The sequence below is a fragment of the Oculina patagonica genome, chromosome 4 (genome assembly GCF_052425735.1).
Source record: "Oculina patagonica isolate OP01 chromosome 4, crgOcupat, whole genome shotgun sequence".
NCBI lineage: Eukaryota > Metazoa > Cnidaria > Anthozoa > Scleractinia > Oculinidae > Oculina > Oculina patagonica.
The window spans coordinates 26,023,123-26,048,405 of NC_135761.1; the positions used below are offsets into that span (position 1 = coordinate 26,023,123).

A 25,283-nucleotide genomic window follows, 5' to 3' on the forward strand; every position below is an offset into this window, starting at 1 on the left:
GTGTAGTCAATTAGAGAAGAACCAATCATGTTCAGATTTGTAAAACTTCTACTAAAATGGCTTACAGCTGTGATATATCGTTTCATCTTTGATCAATACGTGACCAGTAAATATCAAATGTTTGTCCTTTGTTTGCAAAGAAAGTATGAATAGTACGAAGGGATAAGTAAATGATAGCTAGCGATAGTAATCTTACAACAGCTAAAGTTTCATCCTATATCTCATTGAAACAAATACTTTTTGTTTTGTGCGCTAATTTTTGAAGTAGAAAACGTATATTAGATAATGCTTGGTTTGGACGATTACGTTAGGTAAAGATGTGTGATATTTTATATTCTAATACTTAAACTATACCGTGAAGACAAGAGATTTTAGAGGAATTGTGAAGCATGTTAATTTCTAAATTTCATAATCCCTTATCGTTTGTTTTGCTATAATCGTTCCGGTATCTTCCAGATATCGATACGCATGAAAAGAAAACAAACAATAGCTAAACAATAATGTATCCCCTGCAAACAAGTTACTTGTAGTTCGCATCAGTTCTAGCGATTATCTCTTCTCGGAAAATAAAAGATTTTTTTAAAAGCAACAATTACCTTTCATCGTATCACACAAAAAACCGACAATTCAGCCTTGATAATTATATGCAAACGATTTCTTGCAAGGTATGAATTCTAACGGTTAAAATGTTACGACTCAAACAATTACTAGGCGTAATAAAATAAAGAGCGCGAGCATTGTTTATCGAATTTGAACTTCTTTTTTTTCGAAATGATATTGGCCCTCGCTACATAAACTGCATATCCCTCAAGCTATCATGAAAAATAAAGCTTACTTACATTTAGCTGGACTGCAAAACACGATATCCGGCTTGAAAAACGGGAAACCCACGCAATGAGAACGGATAACACTATTGTGTTTGTGTCGCATTCAAAGAGTGAAAAGATTTAATTAGTAAAGCGTTGTCATTGTTTTTAGAACCCTGTGCTCATAATAAATTCTACACGCGCGACTCTCAGTGGTTAGAAAAATCGTTTGTGTACGAGACTCTCTCGCCAAAACTTCACACTACGTGTTAAGACTGATTTACTTTCAGAATAATTCCTTTCTTCTGCGTCTGGTGCGAAAATGAAGGGCAAAATTCGAAAGAGCAAAATGAAAGTTCATGTCAAGGCTTAGTCATAAATCGTAGTTTGGATGTTGAAGCCGGTACAAGATAAAAAGCATAGTTCTTCGCTAAATATAATAGTTTTAATTATATATGTCCCAGAAAATGAAACCCAAAAATAAAATGCCATTTTTAAAGGCTTTCTAAAGCACGAGTCAAGTTACATCACATTTTAATAACAATAGTGTAAAAATATCATTTCAAAATAAAAAATAAGTGTTTCTAACTTGTATATTACTCTAGACCTGTAGGTAGTTAGCTGTTATGTTTGAAAGCTCACAACGTTTTGAGTTAATAAGCTTCACAAAAACGCTTATTAACTTAAAGGCCGCCTGCATTTACAGACATTTAAAACAGGAAGAACTCTTTCTGAAGAACTGTGAACGACATTTTCTTCAGCAAAAATAAAATAAAAAGAAAGCAGCCAAACTAATATCGGAGTATAAATAAAGAGTATTTTTAATTCGCCACATTTTTTTGTCGTGAGCACTTTTCGCTCTGTTTAAATTACTATTTTGCATGCGTTTTAAAGCAAAGCGTTCACGGAGGGTTATAATTCAGTTTTTTACCACCCGTGTCGCGTCACCTGCGCCTATGGGAGATAATTACAATTTGCATTATTCCTTTGTTGAAGAGGAAACACTTTTTTCTGTCATCAGTTTACAAATATTTAAGCCAAGAAACGTTTCTTGATGTGTTGAAAAAAAAAACAAGTGTTAGGCACATAGCTGAGATAACAAGCAGAGAAAAAGATTTAGTAACCTAAACTATTGTTGAAAGCCATGTGCACAAATAAAAGGGAAGAAAATTGAGCGCAACGCATGATCTTTGAAACAAAAGCTTATTTTAGAATCTTTGTAAGTTACAGTCAGGATAAGTGAATAAAAAATATAAAACCTAAAAAGACGACTAGCGTAAATATCACAAGAAAATTAATATTATAAATAATCATATAATTTTGACTGTTTGCGTGGTCAACGAATAACATTCACCTGGACTAAAAACGCTGCATACATAAAGTAGAGCTTGGTTTTGCCGACACAAGAGGACAAATTATCAACTCAAAAGAATTTTTAACAATTTAGTCAGGTCTAATTTTCGAGTTAGCAATCATTTTCAATTTGTAGTTCTTTTCATTTTTGCGCCAGTTACTTTTAAGCGTGCCATAAGCGTGCTACGGGCGTGGCACAAAAGTCAATGCAATTTACAACTTGAGAGCACATTGCTGAGTCCAATAGCAGCAGTGTCCCGAAGAGGGGATTGGGGGCGACCATGGTGTGAGGACGTTTATCAAACCACAGGCGTCCCAAACTCACGATTCGAGAAATCGATCGAATATTTAAATGGTTAGTGTAAGCGGCTAAATAAAGCGTATGAATGATTAATGGAAGCGTATCGAGTGGGACGTGACTACTAGAAGAACGCAGTGTTCTGTTACAATTTAGGTCGTTGGGAATTTGAGCGCTCTATAAGACTTTGTATGGAGTAAAAATAACGTGAAATAAAAGCGCTCGACGAAATAATATTTACCTCAGTCTTTCCAATAAAATTTTCTCACCTTTTGGTTTCTGTTGTCCTTTTGGGGTATTTCATCTTTTTGGACGGTTTTGAGGTTTTTGTCGTGCCTTTCATAAGACAAAGACTTCGTCTTATGAAGAAAGAGCCTGAGATAAAAAAGGCGAGGGCCCAGCCTTCACATTAATAAACGAGAGTATGCCAATTTGGTTGGATGAGTTTAACACACAGTTACCGATGAAATGCTTTTGTGGGACTTAATTAAATATAGAATACCTTATTGTTACTTATTTTCGCGGGCACTTAATTTCGCGAAAATGGAACAGGAATATTTCGCGAGTCTTAATTTTCGCGATTTGGCCAAAAATACGTAATTAGCATAAAAAATACAATAGAAATCGGTTGGAATTAATTTTCGCGGGTCTTTAATTTCGCGATTTTTTGAAAATCGCGAAAATCGCGAAAATTAAGTCCCGCGAAAATAAGTAACAAAAAGGTATACGATAGGTCTCGATGGAATACGGCAAAGAAAAGGCGCATAAAAAAGGGAAAAGGTAACTGACATTGAGGCTTCTTTGAACGCCTGTAAAGAAAACTGTGCACAGAAGCGAGCTATCGTAACACTTATTGAAATGAAAGATAAAGACAGAAGGGATAAATGAAATTGGAGGCCAATACTGTCCATGAATGTTGAGGTGAAAATTAGCTCAAAAGCCGTAGCAAAGCCTAGAGGCTGTTCTCCTAACATCATACACCATAAGCAAAGTGCAATGTCAAAGACTATCTTTGATGCTTTTAGATCTATTGGCGACGTTTTGGATTACACTAAAAATATCAAATTCAAGAAAGACTAATAGCAAGTGATTTTAAAAAAGCGTTTGACTCTGTAAGTAGGGATCTCTTGTATTGCACCCTTTCTACTTTTCGTTTGGGACCTTCGTTTATTCAATGGCTTAAGACTTTTTATAAAAAAATATACGGCATAGTCTGATGATTGCTTCGTGCGTGAAACTCTGAGCAACTGTCTGTACAGTTCCTACCTTCAATTATAGTATAAAAAATATATCAAGTTGCGTGATGAATAATGGTTTTATTACTGCTCCTTTGAAATTCAGCGAGGTGTAAGGCAAGAAGACCCACTTTCTTTCCTCCTGTTTGTTTATCATTGTCTTAGAGATTTTAAATATAGGTAAACAGAGTAACAAAAACATCCAGGGAATCATGATAGACGGATACAAATAAAACTGCAGATTTTTGCAGATGATCTAACGGCTTTTCTCTTGAACGATGTTTTTTATATTAAGATTCAGTTCTTAAGCTTTTAGAAATGTTTGGAGAGTGCTGTTAACTTTAAAGTTAATGTTAAAACATTAATCTTGACAAATCAGAAATTATGTTACTTGGAAACTCTGGACATTTATCCCTCTACCATAACCTTTTTAAGGGTATAAAGATCAAAAAAAGCTCTCAAAATCCTTGGAATCTACTTCAAATGTGACAATCGAACTAAACGAAAGTTAAGTTTTGATGAATTGATCGACTCTATCAAGAAAAGGTTAAAACGTTTATTATTCCAGTATTCCTATACCGCCAATTATGATTTGTTTAGATAAAAAATTTGTTCATGAAGCTAATCATAAAATCATTTTTGACTTTTCTTTTTTAAAGGAAAAGACAAAGTCAAACGTCTTGCTCTTGTGCAAACAACGTGGCAGGTGGTGATTTTTTAAAAATTGTCCTGTGAAACAATAAAGCTTTATCTATTTAAAGTTTTAATTTAAAATACGAACCAGGTAAAGCCGATCTTCTGTACTTGTAATTAGACTTGCTCCAAGTCGCTTGTTTCGTGTCGATGCGTGACCGCGCGGAATTCATTTTTTAATCGAAGAATGGCTCGGAACGTTCCGCCACGATCCCCCACCATTTTGTTTTTCATGCCCCCCGCGTGCCCTCCGTTTCCGTATTCAGCGGTCTCCTGCGAATGCAAGTCTAACTTGTAATGTGCGTGTGTATGTAAAGAGAAGTGCGTATTGAAAGATGTAAGAAACTATTAATATTAAATAAAAATATAAGAATACAGAAAAACATAGTGTCCGGAAAAATTTGGAATTACCCCCAACGTCAAAAACTTGTCTAAATATACTTTTAGCATGAAAAATGATTGGGGCTATTTGTATTCTGTCTGAAACACAATTTAAGCTTTCATCATTTTTTTTTTCACTGCGAAATTCGTCTCCGAGCGGCCAGCTAAGGGAACAGGCGAGACCGAGACACGGAAACGTCGTTCCGCTTTCGCGTGACCTGCTCGCACAGTCTCCGTGGCATTTTCCTCGACCCTTTGTTGAGTGACAGAAGTGTCACGAACAGGGCTTTTTTCCATAAACACGCGTTCGAAACGAGAAATTGGTCCAGTTTTCTTCACCCGACTTTATCGTCGGCCATGAGGCAAACTTTGCGAAAGCTAACTATGTTTTAACATTTTAGCCCACGATGTCGATTCCGAAAGTACATTGTTTTGATCACATTTGGAGAGGTTTTGCAATAAAGATATGTCGCAAGGTCAAAATCACTTCGAAATGAAGTGGTCGAAGTGTGTTCTATTCTTCCGACTTCGCTTAACTATTGAGCTGAAAAACTGAAGTTTTTAATTTTGTCAACTCTCATCTATTGATCTCAAATTTAACATCTAAAACGGGTTTTGAGAAACTATCCCATGAGAGAGTCGCATACCTTTCTGATATCAGTTGAGCTGGCAGAAAAGCTTGAGATCGATGATTTTTTTTGCCTTTAATTTAACACTAATATAAACATATTACACATTTTAAATGAATTAAAAAAACATTGAAAACCTTGCGTGGTTGACCTTCTGGCTGTATTTGAACTACATAACTGTTGTTTACTTAAGGGCCACACTAGAGAAGATTGACTACAAAGGAATCTCGAAACCACGCTAGAAATAAGAAAACAATCCCGGAAAAAACACATCACCGGCTAGCGCAGTTCATACTGTGAAGACCAGACATCGACAAAATCGACCGAATTCCATTTCAGTATTATGTCTTAAGACCCTTCTCAGGGATACTGTATCATTAGCCTGCGGTTTCGAAGTTTTCAGCTGCGAAATATAAGCGGATTGCTTCCATTGTAGTGGGCCCTTTAGTTGCGCAACGACGCAACTCACGAGAACGCGCTCATAAAGCACTAAATAGAAATCTGCAAACAAGATTCGTCTATGACGTGATACAGTTTTTTTTTACAAGATTAACAAAAGACCAATTCTAAATAACACGGAAACAAATGGACCGCAAGCTTTCAGAAACCTATGATGGGATTTGAAGCGGAATTAAATCGTAACTTACGCCCGGGAACTCATTGTAGTGTGTTGTTAACAAGGTCGTCCTAAATTAAACATATGAAATTATATCACCTTTTCGCCATCGGTTACTGGTTTTGTCGCTGTTCCATCCTCTTTCAAATCCCTCGGGGTATCCATGTAGGTTGCTTGATTTACGCCTTTCCAGATGAAAATCGACAAGATTAGTCGTTCCGAGCTGCTATACGCATTTCACAATGTTTTGTAATCAACCTCGCAGGTCAAACATTAACTTATTGCTGTAATAATCCACACGGAGCTTTTTGATGATTGAAGACTGTTTAAAGGAAACAAGGGATGGCGTGAAAATAAATGCATAACAAAGCAGCCGGAATATTTAATTCATGAAGGAGTGTTATCCTAAACTTTGTTGTTGACATTAGACAATAAGTGACTTGCCGAAAAATAAACACAATTAGAAGAAGCAAACTTTCTTCATATCTATGATTCTGACTTATATCCTCAAGAAATATGACCTAACTTACGGGATGGAGATGGGTTGGGGGGGGGGGGGGGGTGCACTTAATCTTTATATCCATGTGACTGCCTAAGAGGAAGTTTCGTTCAGCAACCGGCCGGGATTCTGACTACAAATTGAGAGCATAAAAAATGACAAGGACGGCAAATGAGCAAGATCTATTTCAGAACAGTAACATTCGCGCGGCGTCTGACCAGTTAAGGCTTCGTATGCATTTATGTATAATATTAACCACCCACCCACCCTGCTTTTGCGAATCACCCCCCTAATCCGTCTAAGTTAGGACCACCAACAGGTTTCTGCTCCAGCTATTGTGAAACTTACACTGTTTTGCGTCAAATCTAACCTAGAGCAGTAACAGATAGCCCCAATTTTTGGGTTGAATTTCGTGTCAAAAAAATAGGTCCGTTTTGCGTGCTTGTCAGGGGTTTGTTTCCACCAACTCAGTTCAAAGGGGAAACAACCGACCCAACAAATTAATTGAAATTATAGAGGCTTTGACAGGACATGATTTGAGCAGCCAAGCGTGTTTATGTACTGATCTGTACTAATGACATCTATCGCGTGAATGAACCGGCCCTGTTGTGGTTGTGACCAATCAAAATGTTGAGAGCATTTTTTAATCACTTACAGTCTAAGCTCTCGTAAGCGGACACCCTCGGGACGCGAAAAAAGGGTCCGTAACTGGAGCTGCATGGCCGCTTACAAACTTACAAGAATGGTTCTCGTAAGCGGCCACTAGAGCTGTAGAGGATAAGTGGTCGCTTACGAGAGCTTGCCCAGCTAACAATAACCGGACGGACGTGGATAACTTGACGCTGAAATATGGTACTGTAAAATCATTGTGGCGAACGGCGACATCAAGTTCATTGATAAAAAAAGGATGCAGAGGTTGCAGGATTTTCTTTGGGGTGTCCGCTTACGGGAGCTTAAAAACAAGGAAAAAGTAACAATTCGTAATCTCTGAAAGTGTCCGTGACCACTTACGAGAATGTAAAAATACAGAGTTTGTATGGGAGTTAAACGGGTTTTCAAACAAGGCGGCCGTAAGTGGAGCTGTCCGCTTACGAGAGTGTATAGCGGGCTAGATCGCGGTTTTTAGGGGAGTACCCTTCAGGCCTCCTCGATACTGAATGGCCCCCGGGGGGGGGGGGAGACTTAATGCCTTCCAATCGCTTCCATGACAAAAAGCAGCGCATTTCCATCAGTTATAAATGTCCCTATTGCTTATATATCCCAGCTAGAGCGAAATGGTAAGCATAGAGTAATTAGCCTGCGAACAGGCTTTCCGGAGATTTCCAAAGAGCGCTTGGACGGCGCTTGGACGCCCCGCCGGCCGAGCGCTCTCCAGAAAGCCTGTTCGCAGGCTATAGAGTAATCATCGTTTTTAAAAAAAATTGGTTTTCGCGTAGCTAAGAGTTGACTTTATATCACTGCAATTTATTTATTTATTTGAATATTTCCTTTTTATAATCATGAATACCAACTGAAGATAAAAAAAAAAGATAAATACATTAAAAGCTAATTTGGATGTTTGATTCTCAGAACTAAAATCATTCACCTGGGTGACTCAAGAGCAAGAAATAAATAAACGGAGTTTTTTCTTCGTGGCAACGTAAACTACTCAAAACCTTTTCCGACATGTCGACCATTATTAAGCTATTTTAAGTTCCAATTATCGCAAAAGGGCCACAATCCTCAAATTTCATAAGTAAATTCATTCATCTAATGGCTTATATGTTTGCAATTCATGAATGGCGCAGTAAATTTCTTTATTGAAAGTAATTTGACCTAGAACTCCCAGAAATTTCCAAACAAACTCTGTATCATGCTTTATCGTGCATCGCTGCCTTATTGTCAAGAAAGGTCTATTCAAACCACAGCGTATTTTAAGAGTTTGTATGAATTTAAAATAAAGCGTACTATATAAGCTTATGAACGTTTGTATGGATTTGAAAATAAGTTGACAAAAAATCGCGCGGCTGGCCGTTCCAAAGCACTAGAATCGGACTGGAAAGACAAAATAAGGACACCGGGTAATTAAACTTGACTGTCAAGCTTTATTGTGTATGGTACAGCTTTATTGTAGCTTTTCAAAGGAAAAATGACATAAAATTCTTATTCTCAGCGAATTTTGAAATCCATACAAACGCTCATAAATCTATACAAACTTGTACGGCTTTGGCTGTGTTCGAACCAGCCGCTCGGTGAGCTTCCGTGCAGTGCATTTATCAGTGAAAAGTTTAAAATAGAATACTACTGATTGGATATAAAAAGGGCTATACAACTATCTCACCTTTACGGCATTCACCGACGTGTCGGGGCCGAAGAATTGTGGTCGATCTGTGGGGTGGTTTCTAGTGTACTGGCGAAATAAACTGACCACGCGGGATGTTGGGAGAACACGAGAAATTACGAGCCGTTTAATAGGCGAGTGATTTACAAGCTTTTCAAGTGTTCTCCAAACATCTCAAGTGGTTTTATTATGCCAGTAAACCACCAGAAAATGCGGTTTATTGCTTTTTTGAAATGTAACTACGGAAAACGTTTGTCGAAGAAATAAAAATCTTGTTTAAATTTCGAGATCAGCTTGCTAATTCTCATCACATTCATTGAATGACTCGGTCAGCCAATCAAAGCGGCTAATCAAATGAGACAAAGGTTCAGCCTCCAAGCTCAGAAAGTTTGCAAGTTTCAGCAAGTTTACAAAGTTCACAGTGACAGAGTGTAGAAGTTTGGAATAATGGTTTATAGTTCAGAAATTCTGCTTTCGAAATTTATTCCGAATTTACCTACTTAGGTTGAAGACCATAAAGCTTGTATTTCTTCGTCGGGTTTTCGTCGGTTACCTAGTAAGTGGCTTTTGCCAAATAACAGACTTTACAGAAAGCATTGACATCTCTTTAAACTTAAACTCAAATCAATTCAAGAGGGTACAAGGACTCAGCGCTAAGTTTCTGCCATCAAAAATGTTCAGGTAAGGGAGCGGTCATTAATTACTGGGGGAGGGGACCGGCAATTTTGTGGGGAGGGCTAAGATTTTTTGGGCTCCCATTTTGGGAGGGCAAAATGGTTTTGGAGCCACGATTAGAGGAGGGTCACAAATTTTGGGGCGCCTGTTTCAACGAATAAATTTTTAATCCTTCTTCAATCCACCATCTATCTTCTTCTTGGTAAAGTATCTAAACAGCAGTAATGTACCTTAACTTATTAAGAAAATCTTTATATCTTGAACGTGGCTCGTGGAGATATCCGGAGTGAACGACATGCTTCAAATTAAATATGGCTAGAATGGTTGACTTTCAAAGTGCAATTTCTGTAATAAGACTCTGGAACAACTTTTTAACAATTCATGTTTCAAGTTCACTGCGAGGCTTATTTTACTAGTAAGCTAGCATAAACCTAAAACCATTTTTTTTCGGGGGAGCAAGCCCCCGGATCCTCCTAATCTTGCTTGTGTTAAAGATCAACATCTCTTTGGTCCAGGCTTCTCAAGTCTCATGCATTGATCGTGAGCGTGAGACTCACGCAATCTCACATGACTCAAACGATTATTTCTTACATGAATTCTTTTTGATTCAAACAACTCATTTTGATCATATCTATTCCTATTATGATCGATCATGACATGATAGAGCAGTTTTCAATTGAGTATCGTAAAACCAAAACCAAAGTAATTACTCTGGCCAATCACAAAAGACACAGACAATACAGTGAACCAATCAAAACTCGAAGCAAATACATGTAGCCAGCACGAAGCGCGGGAAAACGTGCGCGAGCGAGTCACGATTGGTTTTGGTTTTAGTTCTGATTGGCTGAGAAAGTGGCGCGAGATTTTTAAGCCAATCACTAAGCGTAGCAATGCAACGCTGCACGTTGCTGAGTCTCGCGCATGGTTTGATGAATACAACTACCGTGATTCCCTGCAGGCGCGCGCTATAGAGGGAATCAGGTATTAACTTTCGACACTCAAGTGAAAACCGCTCTATTAACAATTAATAATTGTCCCAAAAACACAGATCTCGCTATTTCTTTTGTTTTACCTGCTTTTAATAGTTCGAACGGATGAAAACGTTAAAGCAGGACTCTAAATAACTTTTCTGAAAGCGCCATAATATTACTGCTCAAAATCCAGAAAAGTCATCTTTAAGAGGATAAATTATCAAACCTTTACTAGCGGAGCAACTCCCCTCTAAATGATGGCCGGCCCTTAAGCGCGTGAGGACAGAGAGAAAGGTAGTAAAGCTCTGCTTGTAACAGTTTAGCGTACATGCGTACGACCCGGCGAACCGACCGCTGAGCAAACTAAACTGAACCGACTTATCACACAATATCTGGATTTAGGCTTTTGATTCCTGGCAGCTATTGTCAGCTGGTTTGTACTGAATTGCTAAATACAGGTGTTTGGTAAGTATACAGGAAGTCGTTATACAGGAAAAGTTAAAACGCAAGCTGGAGAGACATGCTCTAGAACGTGCGTTTGTTAGTTGTTCCCAAAAATAAATTTCCCTTACAAAAATATACTAAGCGTAAATGCGACTAAATATAGAACTTTTAAAATATTGACTTTGGTACGTAACCCTAACAAATAGCGATTGATGGAGCGTGGGTATAATTCCAAATTTAACCTTAAATTTTGCGAGATCTTCACTTTTGGTGATCTTAGAGGTAAATAAGAATTTTTTTTTTTTTTTTTTTTTTAAGACGCTAATTGACAACATAGAATATCAATATATTGAAATGAATGTGTACTTAGGGACGGACCATTATTTTCTTGGAGGGGGGGGGGGTGAAAAATTTTCCTCTCCAAACTTTTTTTTTTAGTTTATGCACCTCTGCAAACATATTTTTTCCGAAATTCTTACTATTTTTTGTTATACATATCGTGTTTGCAAACAATTTATTTTGTCTTTCCAGGCCCTGCAAACAATTTTTTTCAATATTTTTCATCCCCCCCCCCCCCTCCAAAAAAATAATGGTCCGTCCCTTATCACAAAGCATTTTTGCAACTTAAAAAATCGCGAAAAGGTGTAACCACGAACTAAAGAAATTAAATGTTTATTAAACTGGCAGAAAAAACTACGTGTCGCAAAATATAGTCCTTCTAGAATCGCAATATTAAGCCGTCCCATTTTCTTTTTGTAAACCAAGCTACGAGCAGTCACCCTCGGCTCTTTTTCAGCTCAGACCATACGTGCCCTTGTGAGCAAATCGACGGCAACGACTGTAAAAAGGTAAAACAAGAAAGGAGGGTCGTCGATTATCCCTGCTATCCTCTCGATTTTTCTGTTTCTTCGCTTTCTTTCGTGTCATAGAGAAATTAGGAGAAGAACTGCCTGGGCCAATAAACATGTTCAGCTTGGAATTACAAATAAAAGGGTTATATAGTATTTAAAATTTTAACGCAGCCCAGTTCAAAAATGTCCATTTATATAACGAACGTGCTTTTATACCAACAAAATATATTTGGGAATCAACCATGAATTTAAAAAGAATTATATTAAAATTTATACCGTATGTTCACTGTTTGATATGGACATAACAGATGTCCAATCCAACACCAGGTTCAAAGTCCCCTAACACAGAACGACAAGTTTGCAAAGGAAGGCGTTACTGTAAATTTGACTTAATTCTTATACAATAAAACCCCGCATATAAGAACTTGGATTTTTCAATTTAGAATGAACACGTTCTTATATAAATGGTAGTTAAACAGGTTCTTATATTTTTATACGAATTTCATTTAAATATATTATCATCATAAATATCATATATTTAAATATTATCAGATGATGATCTTAATTCACCAGTTTCTACCTATCCACTGGTAAGAACCTTACTTAAAATTTTAGCCTTAATAGGTTCTTATGTGGAGGGGCGGGCTTAAAATGAAAATTTGTAGCCTAATAACAGGTTCTTTAAACCAAGGTTCTTATAAGCGGGGTTTTACTGTATATGCAATTGCGACAAAAAAACGTCGCTTGTTGCCAATAAACTTTCCTGAACAAGATGGGCACATGAACGTGCCGAGCGTTGACTGAAATTAATTCATATGCTAATAATAAAATACATAAATAGCCCGCTCTAAAACTTCCTCTCAATTAAGATCAGCAGCTGCAAGGTGTTAAACTTTCAGTCTGTGTGGAAAATTCGTGTTGGTGCGACGTAACGCTACAAGATGCGCTTATAGGATAATACATACAGGATTTGCCACATTTCAGGTAATTTAAATGTACGTACTTTTTAAAATATAAAAACAAGACTTCACCAGGGAACTAAAAATCAAGAAACTTTTCAAACTTCTTCATTCTTCTTATATACTGCACACAAAATAGTGCACAGTAGCTACACTGGAACGAAACTTGCCGACCTACAAACACATATACGGAAATTCATAGAGGCACTGTTCCTTTGCGAAAAAGCACCTTCAATTTGCAAAACAAAATTGAATGTTCCCTTAACACCCAGAATTTGCTCGCCATGGCAAATCTAAAGCCAGAAAGAAATGCTACACCTCAAGACAAACGCAAGTTTTTCAATCAACATTCTGTTAATTCTTGAATGTTGACAGTGTTTATTAAGCTTAGTAAAATTAAAGGTATTTTTCTCAAAGCGGTCTAAGGTATAACGTAAAACAAATTTTTTTAGAAAAAATAAATAAATAAAGGGAGGGAAGTTTATTTCTCTCGCGAGATAATAAAGATAAAAGCTGGCCACTACGTTCATTTCGAATAATTAAAATTTTAGTATTTTGGGCAAATTTTGTCACCTTTAATAAGCATTCTCTGAATTTATCCACCTGTTTAATGCCACATTTTCTCGATTAATCGCCCCTGGCATTGTTTATTTGACCCCTGCAGTTCATTCGAGCCGGTGTTTATCATGGAACGGTTATTATTTATTCCTTTATATTATACCTGAAGCTTATTATACCCTTCATAAATGCTTGATGTATAATTAGCTTTCAGCGGCAGAACTTGCCTTCTATAACAACGTTTGACTAATTAACAAAAGAAACCGCATCGAGAAGTCAGCGCAAAGATAAAGAACACTAAACAGCTTGTGTACTCATATCTACTTTAATATACATAGAATACTTTAACACTTGTCAGAGCGCTTAAGTAAAGGGTCTATTGCAGAGAGGATGGGTTTCACTAGTATTAAAAAAAGCTCAAGGTTGAATCGTCTAAAAATAATAATAAATAGAAAAATACTACTGACACGCGACAGAAAAGATGCTCATGGGAAGAAAATAGCGCTGCATATGAACGTGGACGTTAATAGTCTTCTTTAGAAGAGATTAAGTGCCGCAAAGTGCCGCTTTATTGTCTATCAGCTACGGATGGCATCATGTTCGTTATAACAATGTTCAAAGCAACTTGTTTTAATACAGCAGAGTCGAGTGCGAGGCGTAATACACGCTAGAAACTTGCAATATATTTTCTACAGAAGGCGATGCAAATCAACCGTTCGCGTTTTTCATGGCAGTCGTGTTACACTCTGAAGCACAGAACAGTAGGACATCTACAAACAAAGCTTGGTTTCCGTGTCGCTGCAAGAGTCGATTCCACGAGTCAGTCATTCCTTCTGTATGTTCTTGATATTTTGAGTCCTAGAAAGCGTACCGTGTTCTTAAGTCTTCCAACTTCTTGGACACCTGTTCAAGCAAAACGGAGCAGTTATTAGGGTTGCCTGAATTTCAGACATCTTCCTCTGTTCGCGAGCGCACGACAGGGGGGAAACGTCTGAAATTCATGCTATTATTAGGGCAGTAATGTTTAATAAAATGAACCATAGACTGCTGCCTTAGAAGGAAACAATCGGCTTCTTTCGCAGGAAAAAGATACCTGCAAATCCCTACTCCATTTAAGATCCTGTTTTAATAAACATAATTTTGACTTCACCTCGGCTGGTGTGCGATCAAGTTCTTCAGCAATGCTGCGTCGCTTGGAAGAATCCAATGAGTTAAAATATTCACACAGATCACCATCAATCACGCTCTGGAATACAAAAAGAACAGAAAGCACTCATATCAGTTTTACTCAATAAAGAAACATCGCTTTACATGTCCCGCTGAACTTGATGCCGAGGAATCACAAAGTAAACTGAAACTGATCACAATAAACAAACCAATTTCTAGCCTGTTTCTATACTTTCAGATCGCAAGAAAAAGAAAAAAACAGTGATACGCGGAAAAATTGGAATCGAAAAAAGGTAGAAGGCTGTTTCATTATAAGCTTGGAAGGTAAAAAAAAAATTGCGGTTGGTCGAAAGAAAAAAAGATCGTTAGGAATTAAGACTGTTATAACACGTGCAAAAAACAGTGAAATATTAGCAATCAAGAGTCTCTTGTAGAGATGTAATCCATAATAGTTTAGGTTTTGCCTTTTCGCTAAATGACGGCCGTCTCGGAAAATTATAGATGAAAATTCTACAATTGGAACGGGAACGGACGGGCAGTCCCTTTGTTTTTTCTTGACATTTGCTTCACCTCCACTCCACTCCGCCACCACCCACCTCCTACTCCCATATTATAAAACAACGATTTTCCATGATACTAGAGTCAAACTAGCAGTGAAGTCGTATAATGCCGGGTATAATGTTTTGAACTAATCTAATACTTTTGGACCACAACACAACAGAAGCCTACCTTGACTGGCATGTAGTAAGATCTGTAAGACAAGTGATCTCTGCCACAAAGTGACGGTTGTTCTGCGCGCAAATGCATCTCCAGGTGCTGGAAAAAGTCAATGTCCTGAAAAAAAAAGAAGAAGAAGAAGAAGCGATAGTCAAACAAAATTTCGAATACTATGCAATAATTAACCCAAGTCATAAGAATCGTCCACGTAGTCATTTTACCTTAAAATCTTATTCGGCTGTAGAGAGCTACATTAATCGTTACAATTTTCTAGGATGCTGGTGTAGTGAAATCCTAGCCCCTTTTCGAATCTAACGGTCACATTGTAAGCAAAAAAAAAAAACAGACTGCTGAATGAATTTCTATTGTGCCGCCGTTGAGGTTTTCAAAGATAGGCAACTTTTTCCTTATCTTCCACCCTCTTAACCAATTTGGCAACACCACTTATCCAAAATGTTATGTTTGATGGAATATATTCTCCCAAGTTTCTACGCTAAAGTTGGACGCCTTCAGAAGCCTTTTTAGGACATCCTTTTCGCAAAACTTGGATTTCAGGGTGGCTTTTCTTGGTTTTCATGTTACGTCATAAAATTCTAAATCAAAATTCACTAGGCCTGCTAAATTTTCTTGTCATTAGGCGAAAGATAAACTAAAAATATATATTTTTGCATATTTCCAGATCGATAGTGTCATTCGTTTTTAAAACAGAGCATTTTGAATATTTGAGTTCTCCGTCGTATGTGACATCAAGCGAGTGCCGACAAAGCTTTTTTTGAAAAAGGCCCCCCATGTGAGATGAACATCAATAATAAGTGTGTTTATGTGAAAGTGTACAGCTCAAGCCAAGGATCGCCGCTGGAACAGTAGCAGAGCCGACTCACGGGGTGCCTCGGTAGGACACAGTTATGCGCCAATAAGCAATTTGGGAAAGGTCGAAAAACTCGCGAACGGTACCGCCGAAATTTTTCTTTCCATATTTTAATTATAGCTTCTAGTTAAATGGTTTCGAATTTATTTTTTGATTGCGTGACAGTGAAAACCAGCTATTTGGAAGCCGGTAATTGGTCATAAGCACTCTGTGGCAGGCTTTTAGCCAGGTGGGAGTCCAGGAGTCCTGTGGACGGCCACTTATCACAGAAATTTAATATGAATTACTGTATACAGAGGTTTTTTTCCAGAAAATTTGGAAGTTTTTAGACACCTTTGCACTCATAACTGCAGAAAAACACCTTGCATGCTCCTCAGGTCCCTCCTATGGGGACAAAGTCAAGCTTTATAAAAATTTTGGACTCCCACTTTTTATATCCTGGCTAAAAGCCTACTCTATGGCTAAGTCCATCGCAAATATTAGGTGACTAATGCTTCTGTACTGGGAATTAAAGTTCTTGTTGAAACCAAAATCTCGGTCTTAAAAGACTTGATATTTATGATGTGACGTGAGTGTCTCGTCTAAAGGCTGAGGTATCTTACAATACTGGCCAATACATGATGCCAAATCGTCAAAATTGCCTTTGAAGAAACATAAAGTACAGGGACCTCGATATGTTTCGCTTTTCTTTTTTTTTGGGGGGGGGGGTGGGACGGAAAAAAAATCAACTATAGGAAACCTAAAAGTGACCTAAAACAATCGGGAACGTTTGAAACAGAAGAACGAGTAACTTGGATAAGTAAGCTCTAATTCCGATAGAATTTACTAGAGATTCCACTGTATTAGGTTGGATATTAACCAGGAAGCATTACGAGATTCCTACCTCTCTTGATGTAAACGGCACCAGCATGCCGATGCCTCCTGACAGGGTGGTGAAGACTAAAGACTCTGATCCGCCAGGAATGAGAGTAGCTTTCTGCAGGGACAGAACTGTTTCACCCACGTGGTAGTTACACAGCGTCTCCACCTGTTGAGGAGAAAATGGCATCACTCAAAAAAAAAACATTGAGATTATCACACGGAACATCGAAATATTACTGGTATGGTTGAAGGAAAACATATTTCAAACGCATTTTTTGACGAAAATTTTCTCGAGCACAAAATCCAAATATGCTAGAGTGATTTTATATATAAAAAAAAAACATCTAACAGTAGGCGCTCAATATAGTCAAAACTAAACAAAAGAAAACAATGAAATTAGTGTCTAACAGTATCTAATTAAGTAGTAACTATTTCACGGTGTAAGTACAATCATTCTGTCACAAACTTTGGCCACAACATTTTGCAACGTTCCTTAACCCCAAAGTGTAAAACCAGACAAGCAAACGAACAAAATACTGATAAACGCTTTAAGTAAAAAAGAAAATCGCGTTACCTTTTGAGGAGCGCCGTTTAAAAGTCCCCGATCCCAGAATGCTTTTGTGCCTGTCGGGTCTTCATCAATGTCGTCATTTGTGTTAGACGTAAGGCGAACCTGTACACGCGGAAAAGGTTAGACTTCACATAGCAAACGTCGACAAAGTCTTATTCCAGCCTTATAGATCAAGTGAAAATTTCTCGCGCGTTTATTTTTGCTAAGTCATCTTCGTGAAATTTACGACTAAATCTTGGTTTCCCGCATCAGAGTTTCTTAGCTAACGTACATCTCTAAGCCATGGGTCTCTATCTACCCGCCCGCCCTACGTTTCGTTTTACGTTTCGCTTCGAAATTCTCTGAACATTCGCAACTTTCTTCACGAACTTTGCGAAATAACTAACTCATCATAAAGTCAAAAAACTTGCTCCAAACCAGAATTTCACGTGCATGCAAACTAGTAGGATGACTAATTCTCATTGCGTAACCGGTCGCGCCCACGCGTGCATGCACGAAAGATACGAAACCTTCCACTAGGGAACCGTACGAAATCCCCTTTTAGCGCGTGTGTTTGCGTTGTCTACGGTTCTGTTTGCATTTGAGACCAATTTAAAATCTACGCAAGTGACATACTCACCACAAAGACGTTGCCAAATTTATCCGCTCCCGCCACCGTATCATAATCCACATAACTGCAGCAGGTTAACCATCTAAACAGAAAATAAACTTCATATAAGCCTAACAGTGCTGACAAGTAATATCATGTCACCAACGCTAAGAGCATGTAAAAAAAAAAAAATGTAAATACAATTTTAAAGTCCATACGCGGGACGAGGTTACTCTCAGTGTCCGAGCCAGAGGCTCATGTATAAGACGTAGGACTGATACAGATCGAATTGGAATTTAGTAGTGTAGATTTGTAATTTGCATAATTATTAAAGCAAGGGTTTCCATTTCCGGAAGGAACAAAAATATCAGGAAGCCAATTGTTAACAATTGGTAACCGTAGATGGTTCGGTGTTTTTTTTGGCTCCTTTGGCATTGGTCGTCATTGGATGAACATGCAGCTATCGTGCGTGAGGGATAATAGACATAGCATGCACGAGACGATCTTTAACGACTATTTTAGCATTGTCGGGTTAAAAATCACGCAATGCAATAAAAGCGCATCGGACAAAATTTATCCTGCGACTAACAAATGCCAACGCGCAAATATATACGTTCGGGTCAAATTTTAGATGACTACAGAATCCAGAATAATTAACGTTCTCGCGAGCAGGCTTTGACTTCGAACTTCATTATACTGGGTGTCACAAGAACCGACCAATAACCGTTTGTTATCCGAAGTCCTTCAGGGTTGTCAAGAACTTTTTAAAAGCTCTCGTGGCTATATTACATTATCTTCCTGTTATTCCAGACGCACCACATGGCACACGGATGGGGTGTACTATTAAAGATCTTTATCATTAATTATCATCAATTATCATGTTCGTTCCATTTGTTGGTAATTTCGTAACAAGAAATGATTCACCGAGGAATTTACAAGCTTGTAGCTAAACGTAGTGCAAAGAAAAGCTATACATTGCAACCTGTAAGTTTTTGTTCTGACTTGGCCAAATGAACTCATGCTAGTTCATAGGACACTGTCATTCCTGCAGGATAAACACGAAAAAATACTGTCACGAACTTATTCGTTAGAACGGAAATGGACACCTTCAAATTTTGTTAAAAAGAATTTCTTTGGTAAACGAGTTCTGCTCTATATATTAAGAATGTTCGTAAAATTCTCTAAATTCCATACATTGAGTCCCAAAATAGAGAAACGGTGCTTTTCGAAAAGGAAAAGAAAGGATATTTAGTGAAACAGATCCAAGAAATGACTCTTGCAATTGATTATAATTGAAAAATAAAAAAAATATAAGAAATTCCTTTCCCTAAAAGTAAAATTAAGTGCTTTCTGGAACGAGCGCTAGACAACCAGGTTCCTAGTGGGAGATTACCGTCTAAAGAAAAAAAAAATGTTTTATCCTGGTGTGGTTTTTGCGGCGGTTTAACTCCATTAAAGAAACGAGAAAATGGAAATGTACTAATTTTGTTGACATCTTGGTGCAAATGCATGTAAATTAAATTTACTTCAGTGGCACGGAAATGCAAAAAATCAAAAGCAAACAATAAAGGTTCCTTAGTTGCATCGTCAAGAGTGAAACACTGCTTTTCCAAAACTTAACGTCTCCTAAACTAAATACAAGGCAAATGAAAGAAAAAAAAATGTGAAGTACTGATTGCTATATGAAAAAGAATAGCAGTATTCGAAGCGGGGAAGATAGAAAATTTATCAGATCGAAATTTAAGAAGACAAAATATTAAGATAAAACAAAAATTGTTTTGTCCTAGAGTGAAATTGAAAATTCTATAAATAATTTTATTCCAACTTGTACATGCGTTCTGTGTAATTAAATGCATTTCTTGATGTCAGCCTCTTGGCAAAGCCTTCAAGTGGCCCTATACAGCCTGCAGATTTTGTGTCCAAAATCACTTCAAACGGACGATTAATGAAACTTTGATGTTATGTCGCATTGCTAATTTAGCAATTAACCAAACACACTGAAAGATACAACCTGACTGGCTAATCTGGGAACACCCCGTGGAGCGTAATTGCAATTCACTGCAGGATAAACTTCTCACAACGCTGCAAGTAATATCACTCTCCGCAGGCTCAGCTTAAAAGCTCTTTGCAAAAAAAGACAGATCGTTAAGAGGCGCCGAAACCGGACGAAATAAAATACATGACTTCGTATGTTAACACGAAAACTGATATTTTATAAATACCGATGAAAACCGCGAGGGCGGTAAGAGCCAAGCAAGGTAAGAAAGCATTCTAAATCGTACATATTCACTTGGAAATGAACTGGACATATTCAAAATTACACATTTTTCGCGCTTATAACTATAACTACGGCGTCATTCTGTTAAGTTATATTAACAAATTTCTTCGTCACTTTGAAATACAAAATCTACAATATAAATTACTCTTATTACGCTAAGCTTCGATAGTTTTACCGTGGAAAATATGGCAGTTTTAAAAAATACCGCAAACATAGTCCGTGTAGAGCTATTCGGTGCTATCGTCTAGTGAGTATTGGACATGGATGAAAAAAATATATCACACCGCAACCTAAACTAGTTATATTTATTTCCTTTAAAAGAAACAAAAGCAACTTTTTTGAGCGTCACTGCACCTGTTCACGAGAAAGTTATTAACAAGGAGTTTCGTGCAAACATCGCCAAAAATGAAATGAAATTTTAAAATTTAATCGGTGATAAAATTACGATATACGTCAATATAAAAGAAATCATTCACCATCCTCAACCGAAAACATTGTGCAACAACGAGAAAAATCTTAAACAACCTTTTCAAGCAAAGGTGAACTGTCGTGCGTCGCTTTTTGTAGACAAAATTTATTATCGAAATATTTGAATGTCATTTCAAGCGTCCACATGGAAATTCTCCACACTGGCTGTTATAAATTTAATTGATGTATCTTGTGAGTTTTTAGTGGTCAATCAAGAGAACATCCACTGATAGATGATTTTCTTTTGTCTAGTCAGTTAAGTCTGCTTGAAAATATATTGGCTTTGAAAGGCAAACTAAGATTAGCCGTCTTGGGATTTAACAAATGACTGAAATTATCCTTGTATCGTAAGCTCAACAAATAATGGTGTTTTTAAAAACAGAACGCAGGCTTAACAGGTGATGAAGGAAGAGACGATTTAACGCAAGCGGAAATCTCTTTCAACAAAATGAGATTTAAACTCACGTTCCAGTCAGGCAACGATAAGATTTCGAAAACTGAGGTGTAAAAATGTCAACAAAGTGAAAAATTTATTACCATAAAAAGGAAAGGTCTAATAACTTTAACCAATTTGTAGCTTAATATGCTTGGTAAAAAATAGCAGGAGGAATAAAAGTTTTTTCTTTCCTCTGCAAACAAGAGGCTAATGGAAAACAAGCATATTTCGCAGGTGGTTTCGAATATCAAACACTCTGAACACAATGTTTCCGTTCGGGAACAAGTTTTGCCATAATATCACGACACCTCATCTTCAAGGCGGTGGAGCAGATAATTTTCGACACGTATTTTAACGAATTATCTCGAAATGAACGCAACGTCAAACAATGCTAGAGATTACATGTATTTCGACTGATAGGGAAATATTTTGGGCTCTAAACAAGATGCGGATTAAGAATCAAGCAGAAAAGAAAATCGATCATTTGATAACAAACTCGTTTTAATGCAAATCAGTTAATGAGTACTTAGGAAAATTTACAAGAAGCCAAACCCGCATTGTGGTTTGAAGCCAAAACAAATCATGAAAGTTAAAAATGGCACGACCTGTTTTGGTTTCCCAAGAAACCGTATATTTATACAAAAATAAAAATTTGATTGTAACATTTTACCGCGCGAATTGTTGAATATAAAAAAGCCAATGTTGTTATCAAGAACAGAAATTTATAGAACATAGCCTACGCGTCATATCATTGTTAAAATGGCATGCACTGAAAAACATGAACCAAGCCAGACTCAAAACTACTGCAGGCTTTTTTTGAAGGACAGTCCTTCACCGAATACTCTTAGAACATTTAATTTGCCGCATTGTTTACTTAGGACAAATGAAGCCTCTGATCTGTCTAAAGTGGCGACTCTGGCCGTTAAAATTACAATGATTTTAATGGTTTACTGCAAAGATTTTTCTTGATGTGACTTTCAGCTAAATCCAGAAATAAAACCCGTCACGGTCGATTTATTCGTTAGCACAAAATTTGTTAAATACACTAATAATTTAAGTGAAATCTGGTTAAATCTTACAGCCTTCGTAGATACAGTTTTTTACATATTCATCTGTCAAAAACAGCTATACTCGACAAATGACTTATTTACTAGGAAATGAAATCTTCATGGGTAATAAAGCCCTTTTTGACCTTCAGAACGATTAGATCCAAAAATATCAAACTTAAAATGCATGTAGAACAAAAGGAAGGAAAAAATTATCTAATATATTGAAAACTGAATTCGTCTTTGCACGATAACACCACGTTCTATTGTAATTCTGTTTTTAAGATCATTATCTAAAATCTTTACGTATTTGGCACAGAAGAAAGTGTCTAGAGTCAAAATGATTTGGCTGATGAATGATTTTAGATCAGTACCTGAAAACAATTGTCAACTGCGTTTGACAAGGTAAATACCATTTTTAATTTCTTTGCATGAAAAATTTGTATTAAAAGTTATTAGTGGCTATGAGAAAAACAGGCTACAATAACAAACCTCGCTCAGTAGGAAACTTGTTGTAACAACTGCACGCATTTTACATTAACAACGGCGCGTGTAATAACGTCTTTTATGTTCTTGCGTTAACAGGGCATAAACCATTTCACGTCCCCGCGGGATCTCGCGAGTTCACAGAAGAAGCCGCCACTGAACACAGCTGCTTATTCGAGACGAGTTGACAGCGAAGGAACTGAACTGATAAAAAATGGAGAACTTGACAAGAAACGCTACCGGAAATTTAACGCAAGCAGAGGACGACAACAGTTCGTACGGAATGGAACCTCCACCTTTTCTGCACGAAACACAATCAGGACAGGCCATTATCGTTTTCTTAGCTTTACAAGGCGTTCTCATCATCTGCGCCAATTCACTTGTGTTTCTGTTGTTTGCCAGCACGCGGTATCTACGCACAAAGACGAACTACTGTTTGGTGAGTCTGGCTGCAAGCGACTTTTTGGCGGGGTTTGTTTCCCTGCCGTTAGTACTTGTTTGTTCGTCGACTTTTTCACCAGTCGTTTGTACCAGCATGGACCTTTTCCATCGCTTTCAATCAATTTCCACTATTCTTCACCTGCTGGTCGCCACATCGGAGCGCTATTTTAAGATTAAGAGACCTTTCAAGTACAACATCCTGGTGACAAAGCGGCGCGTGGTGATTCTGTTGGCCTCTGTGTGGATCTTCTCTTTAAGCGCTTCGTTTGTTCAGCTCACCTGGATCACTGCAAACCTCACCGAAGAAATGATTTATAAATTCGATTTTGGCTATGCGGCTTTCTGTTTAGTCGCACTAGCTTTTCTACCATTTTTCATCATCGTTTGCATCGATGGCCACATCTTTTACTTTATCCACAAGGAAAAGAAAATGCGACGCGCTTTAACGCAAGGATCTTTACTTAAGACACAAGTAAAGCAAAAAAGGAAACAAAATGACAGCAAAGCGGCTCTAATATACGCAGTTATGACCGTTACATTTGTACTGGGATGGTTTCCGTACTTTATAATCTCACTACTGACAGATTTAGGTTACTCTACTCCTATGGCGGTTAACACAATCTTACTGTTTTTGAAATTTAGCACGGCGCTTATCAATCCACTGTTGTACACGTTTTTTAAGACTGACTTTCGCAAGGCACTTCAGGCCATGCTAGAACGAGATAACGGCTCAGATGGAAGCAACGAGTTAATAACCACAACAGTTTAATTAAATGAATCAAAACAAACCATGCTTCGAGGAACCGAGACAAGCTATCTAGAGACAAAACAATTTAGGCGTTTACCTTAAAGCCAATTATTATATTACTTCTGGACATGCAAGATTGATACAGTTTTTGCCTTATTCAAGGTTCCCTGATAGTACAAAAAGAAAGATCTCGCACAATCTTAAAGATTATCCATAACCATTACTTAGAGATACTAGCGGACAACAGTAGTGAAATTTAAGTTCGAGATAATAAATTAAACGTGATTGCTCTCTATTGACGAAGCTAAGGTGTGGTTTTGCAATCTTGTTTCATCTCTTATCTTACTTACTGGAAACCTCTTACTTTCAGAAATGATTTTACATATCACATTAAGGTATACCATCATTTTAGTGTTTTCTTTCAATGGATGGTAATTTAAGTTCTGCAAATATGATCTAAACTGAATTACAAAAGCTTGTACAAAACATATATTGATCGTGAGGCACACCGCTTAACAACGCATTAGTACTTTTTGTCTTGTATGTGCGACATATTGGTCTTATCCAAGCTGGGAAATGAACGTATTCTCTCCATGTATAGACTCATAATCGCCACCTTAAACAGGAGTGGTAAAGATAACTGATAAAGACGATTCTTCTTCGCAGACAAAATATCACTGAATGTGTGTCGCTTGAGAATTAATTTTCAGGCCGTATGGAAAATTTAAAATTTAATGCCTCTCGGGAGATGGGAAGTGAGTACAAGAGAAAACCGAGAAATTCATTTATCTTAGAACATTTAACCACCTTACTTGTGTTCTTTAAGAACATGTCTAAGAAAAGGAAAAAAGACTGCTCAGGACACGTTTATAACTTCATTGAACAATATTGGCGCTAAAACGACAGCTGGGTAATCTACAGCCCGATCGCATATACGTGCTCGTTAATGGCTTAATAAAAAAGTTTGTATTTGACAATGAGTCACTTTAGCTTCCGTTGAAAACACTTAGTAAACTATTGACAAAGTAATTCTATTTGCGTAGTTGATGCAACACTGCCATTTTTGCCATTTCACACGCCCTTTCCGAAAATATCACGGCCGCTCAGTTCCCATCCCAGCATGCATGGCGCAAAGTTACGTCATCAGTGTTGCTTAGCAACTTCGGAAGCGAAAACTGCGGGCTCAAGCAATTTCCTCAAAAGGAATTTTACTCTCAACTAGTACTTATTACCTCGATTGTTGTCCGCCATTAATTAAATGACATTCAAAAAGTTACAATCCCCTTAAATTGGACAGAAATTCAAACAAAAAACATATA

At 37.5% G+C, this 25,283-nt stretch overlaps 5 protein-coding genes across 9 annotated transcripts in view; 3 read left to right on the forward strand and 2 right to left on the reverse strand.

The window, feature by feature from the left end:
* LOC144649959 (sodium- and chloride-dependent GABA transporter 1-like) overlaps positions 1 to 8,885 on the reverse strand; it is a 31,563-nt gene extending 22,678 nt beyond the window's left edge. The window contains exons 1-2 of one of the 4 annotated variants that reach the window (XM_078509558.1): positions 8,831 to 8,885; positions 6,111 to 6,196 (exon numbers count right to left, since the gene is read on the reverse strand). In XM_078509558.1, coding sequence (XP_078365684.1) covers positions 6,111 to 6,176 — 66 coding nt within the window. In that variant the 5' untranslated portion in view covers positions 6,177 to 6,196; positions 8,831 to 8,885. Of the gene's footprint in view, positions 1 to 839; positions 951 to 4,473; positions 4,582 to 6,110; positions 6,197 to 8,822 lie in introns of those variants that run through there. The other 3 variants (XM_078509559.1, XM_078509561.1, XM_078509560.1) reach the window with 3 other exon arrangements.
* Positions 1 to 25,283, forward strand: part of LOC144649957 (uncharacterized) — a 155,086-nt gene that overhangs the window by 48,945 nt on the left and 80,858 nt on the right. The window lies entirely within an intron of this gene.
* The window catches only part of LOC144649989 (uncharacterized), an 87,139-nt gene that overhangs the window by 9,390 nt on the left and 52,466 nt on the right, over positions 1 to 25,283 (forward strand). The window lies entirely within an intron of this gene.
* LOC144649976 (histamine H2 receptor-like) lies at positions 12,502 to 24,952 on the forward strand. 2 transcript variants are annotated; one of them, XM_078509595.1, is made up of 2 exons: positions 12,502 to 12,755; positions 22,875 to 24,952. In XM_078509595.1, the coding sequence occupies exon 2, from the start codon at positions 22,990 to 22,992 to the stop codon at positions 23,983 to 23,985; it is 996 nt and encodes a 331-aa protein (XP_078365721.1). In that variant the 5' UTR covers positions 12,502 to 12,755; positions 22,875 to 22,989; the 3' UTR covers positions 23,986 to 24,952. The 2 variants fall into 2 exon arrangements, with proteins under 2 accessions (XP_078365721.1, XP_078365720.1); XM_078509594.1 differs by lacking the exon at positions 12,502 to 12,755 and adding an exon at positions 19,075 to 20,319.
* Positions 13,565 to 25,283, reverse strand: part of LOC144649946 (splicing factor 3B subunit 3-like) — a 32,382-nt gene continuing 20,663 nt past the window's right edge. The window contains exons 27-32 of the mRNA XM_078509535.1: positions 18,092 to 18,164; positions 17,476 to 17,574; positions 16,924 to 17,067; positions 15,185 to 15,289; positions 14,439 to 14,534; positions 13,565 to 14,191 (exon numbers count right to left, since the gene is read on the reverse strand). Coding sequence (XP_078365661.1) covers positions 14,147 to 14,191; positions 14,439 to 14,534; positions 15,185 to 15,289; positions 16,924 to 17,067; positions 17,476 to 17,574; positions 18,092 to 18,164 — 562 coding nt within the window. The 3' untranslated portion in view covers positions 13,565 to 14,146. The remainder of the gene's footprint in view (positions 14,192 to 14,438; positions 14,535 to 15,184; positions 15,290 to 16,923; positions 17,068 to 17,475; positions 17,575 to 18,091; positions 18,165 to 25,283) is intronic.

Excerpts from the sequence above, each read along its gene's own strand:
- LOC144649976 (XM_078509595.1), top strand. The coding sequence starts at position 22,990 with ATGGAGAACTTGACAAGAAACGCTACCGGAAATTTAACGCAAGCAGAG.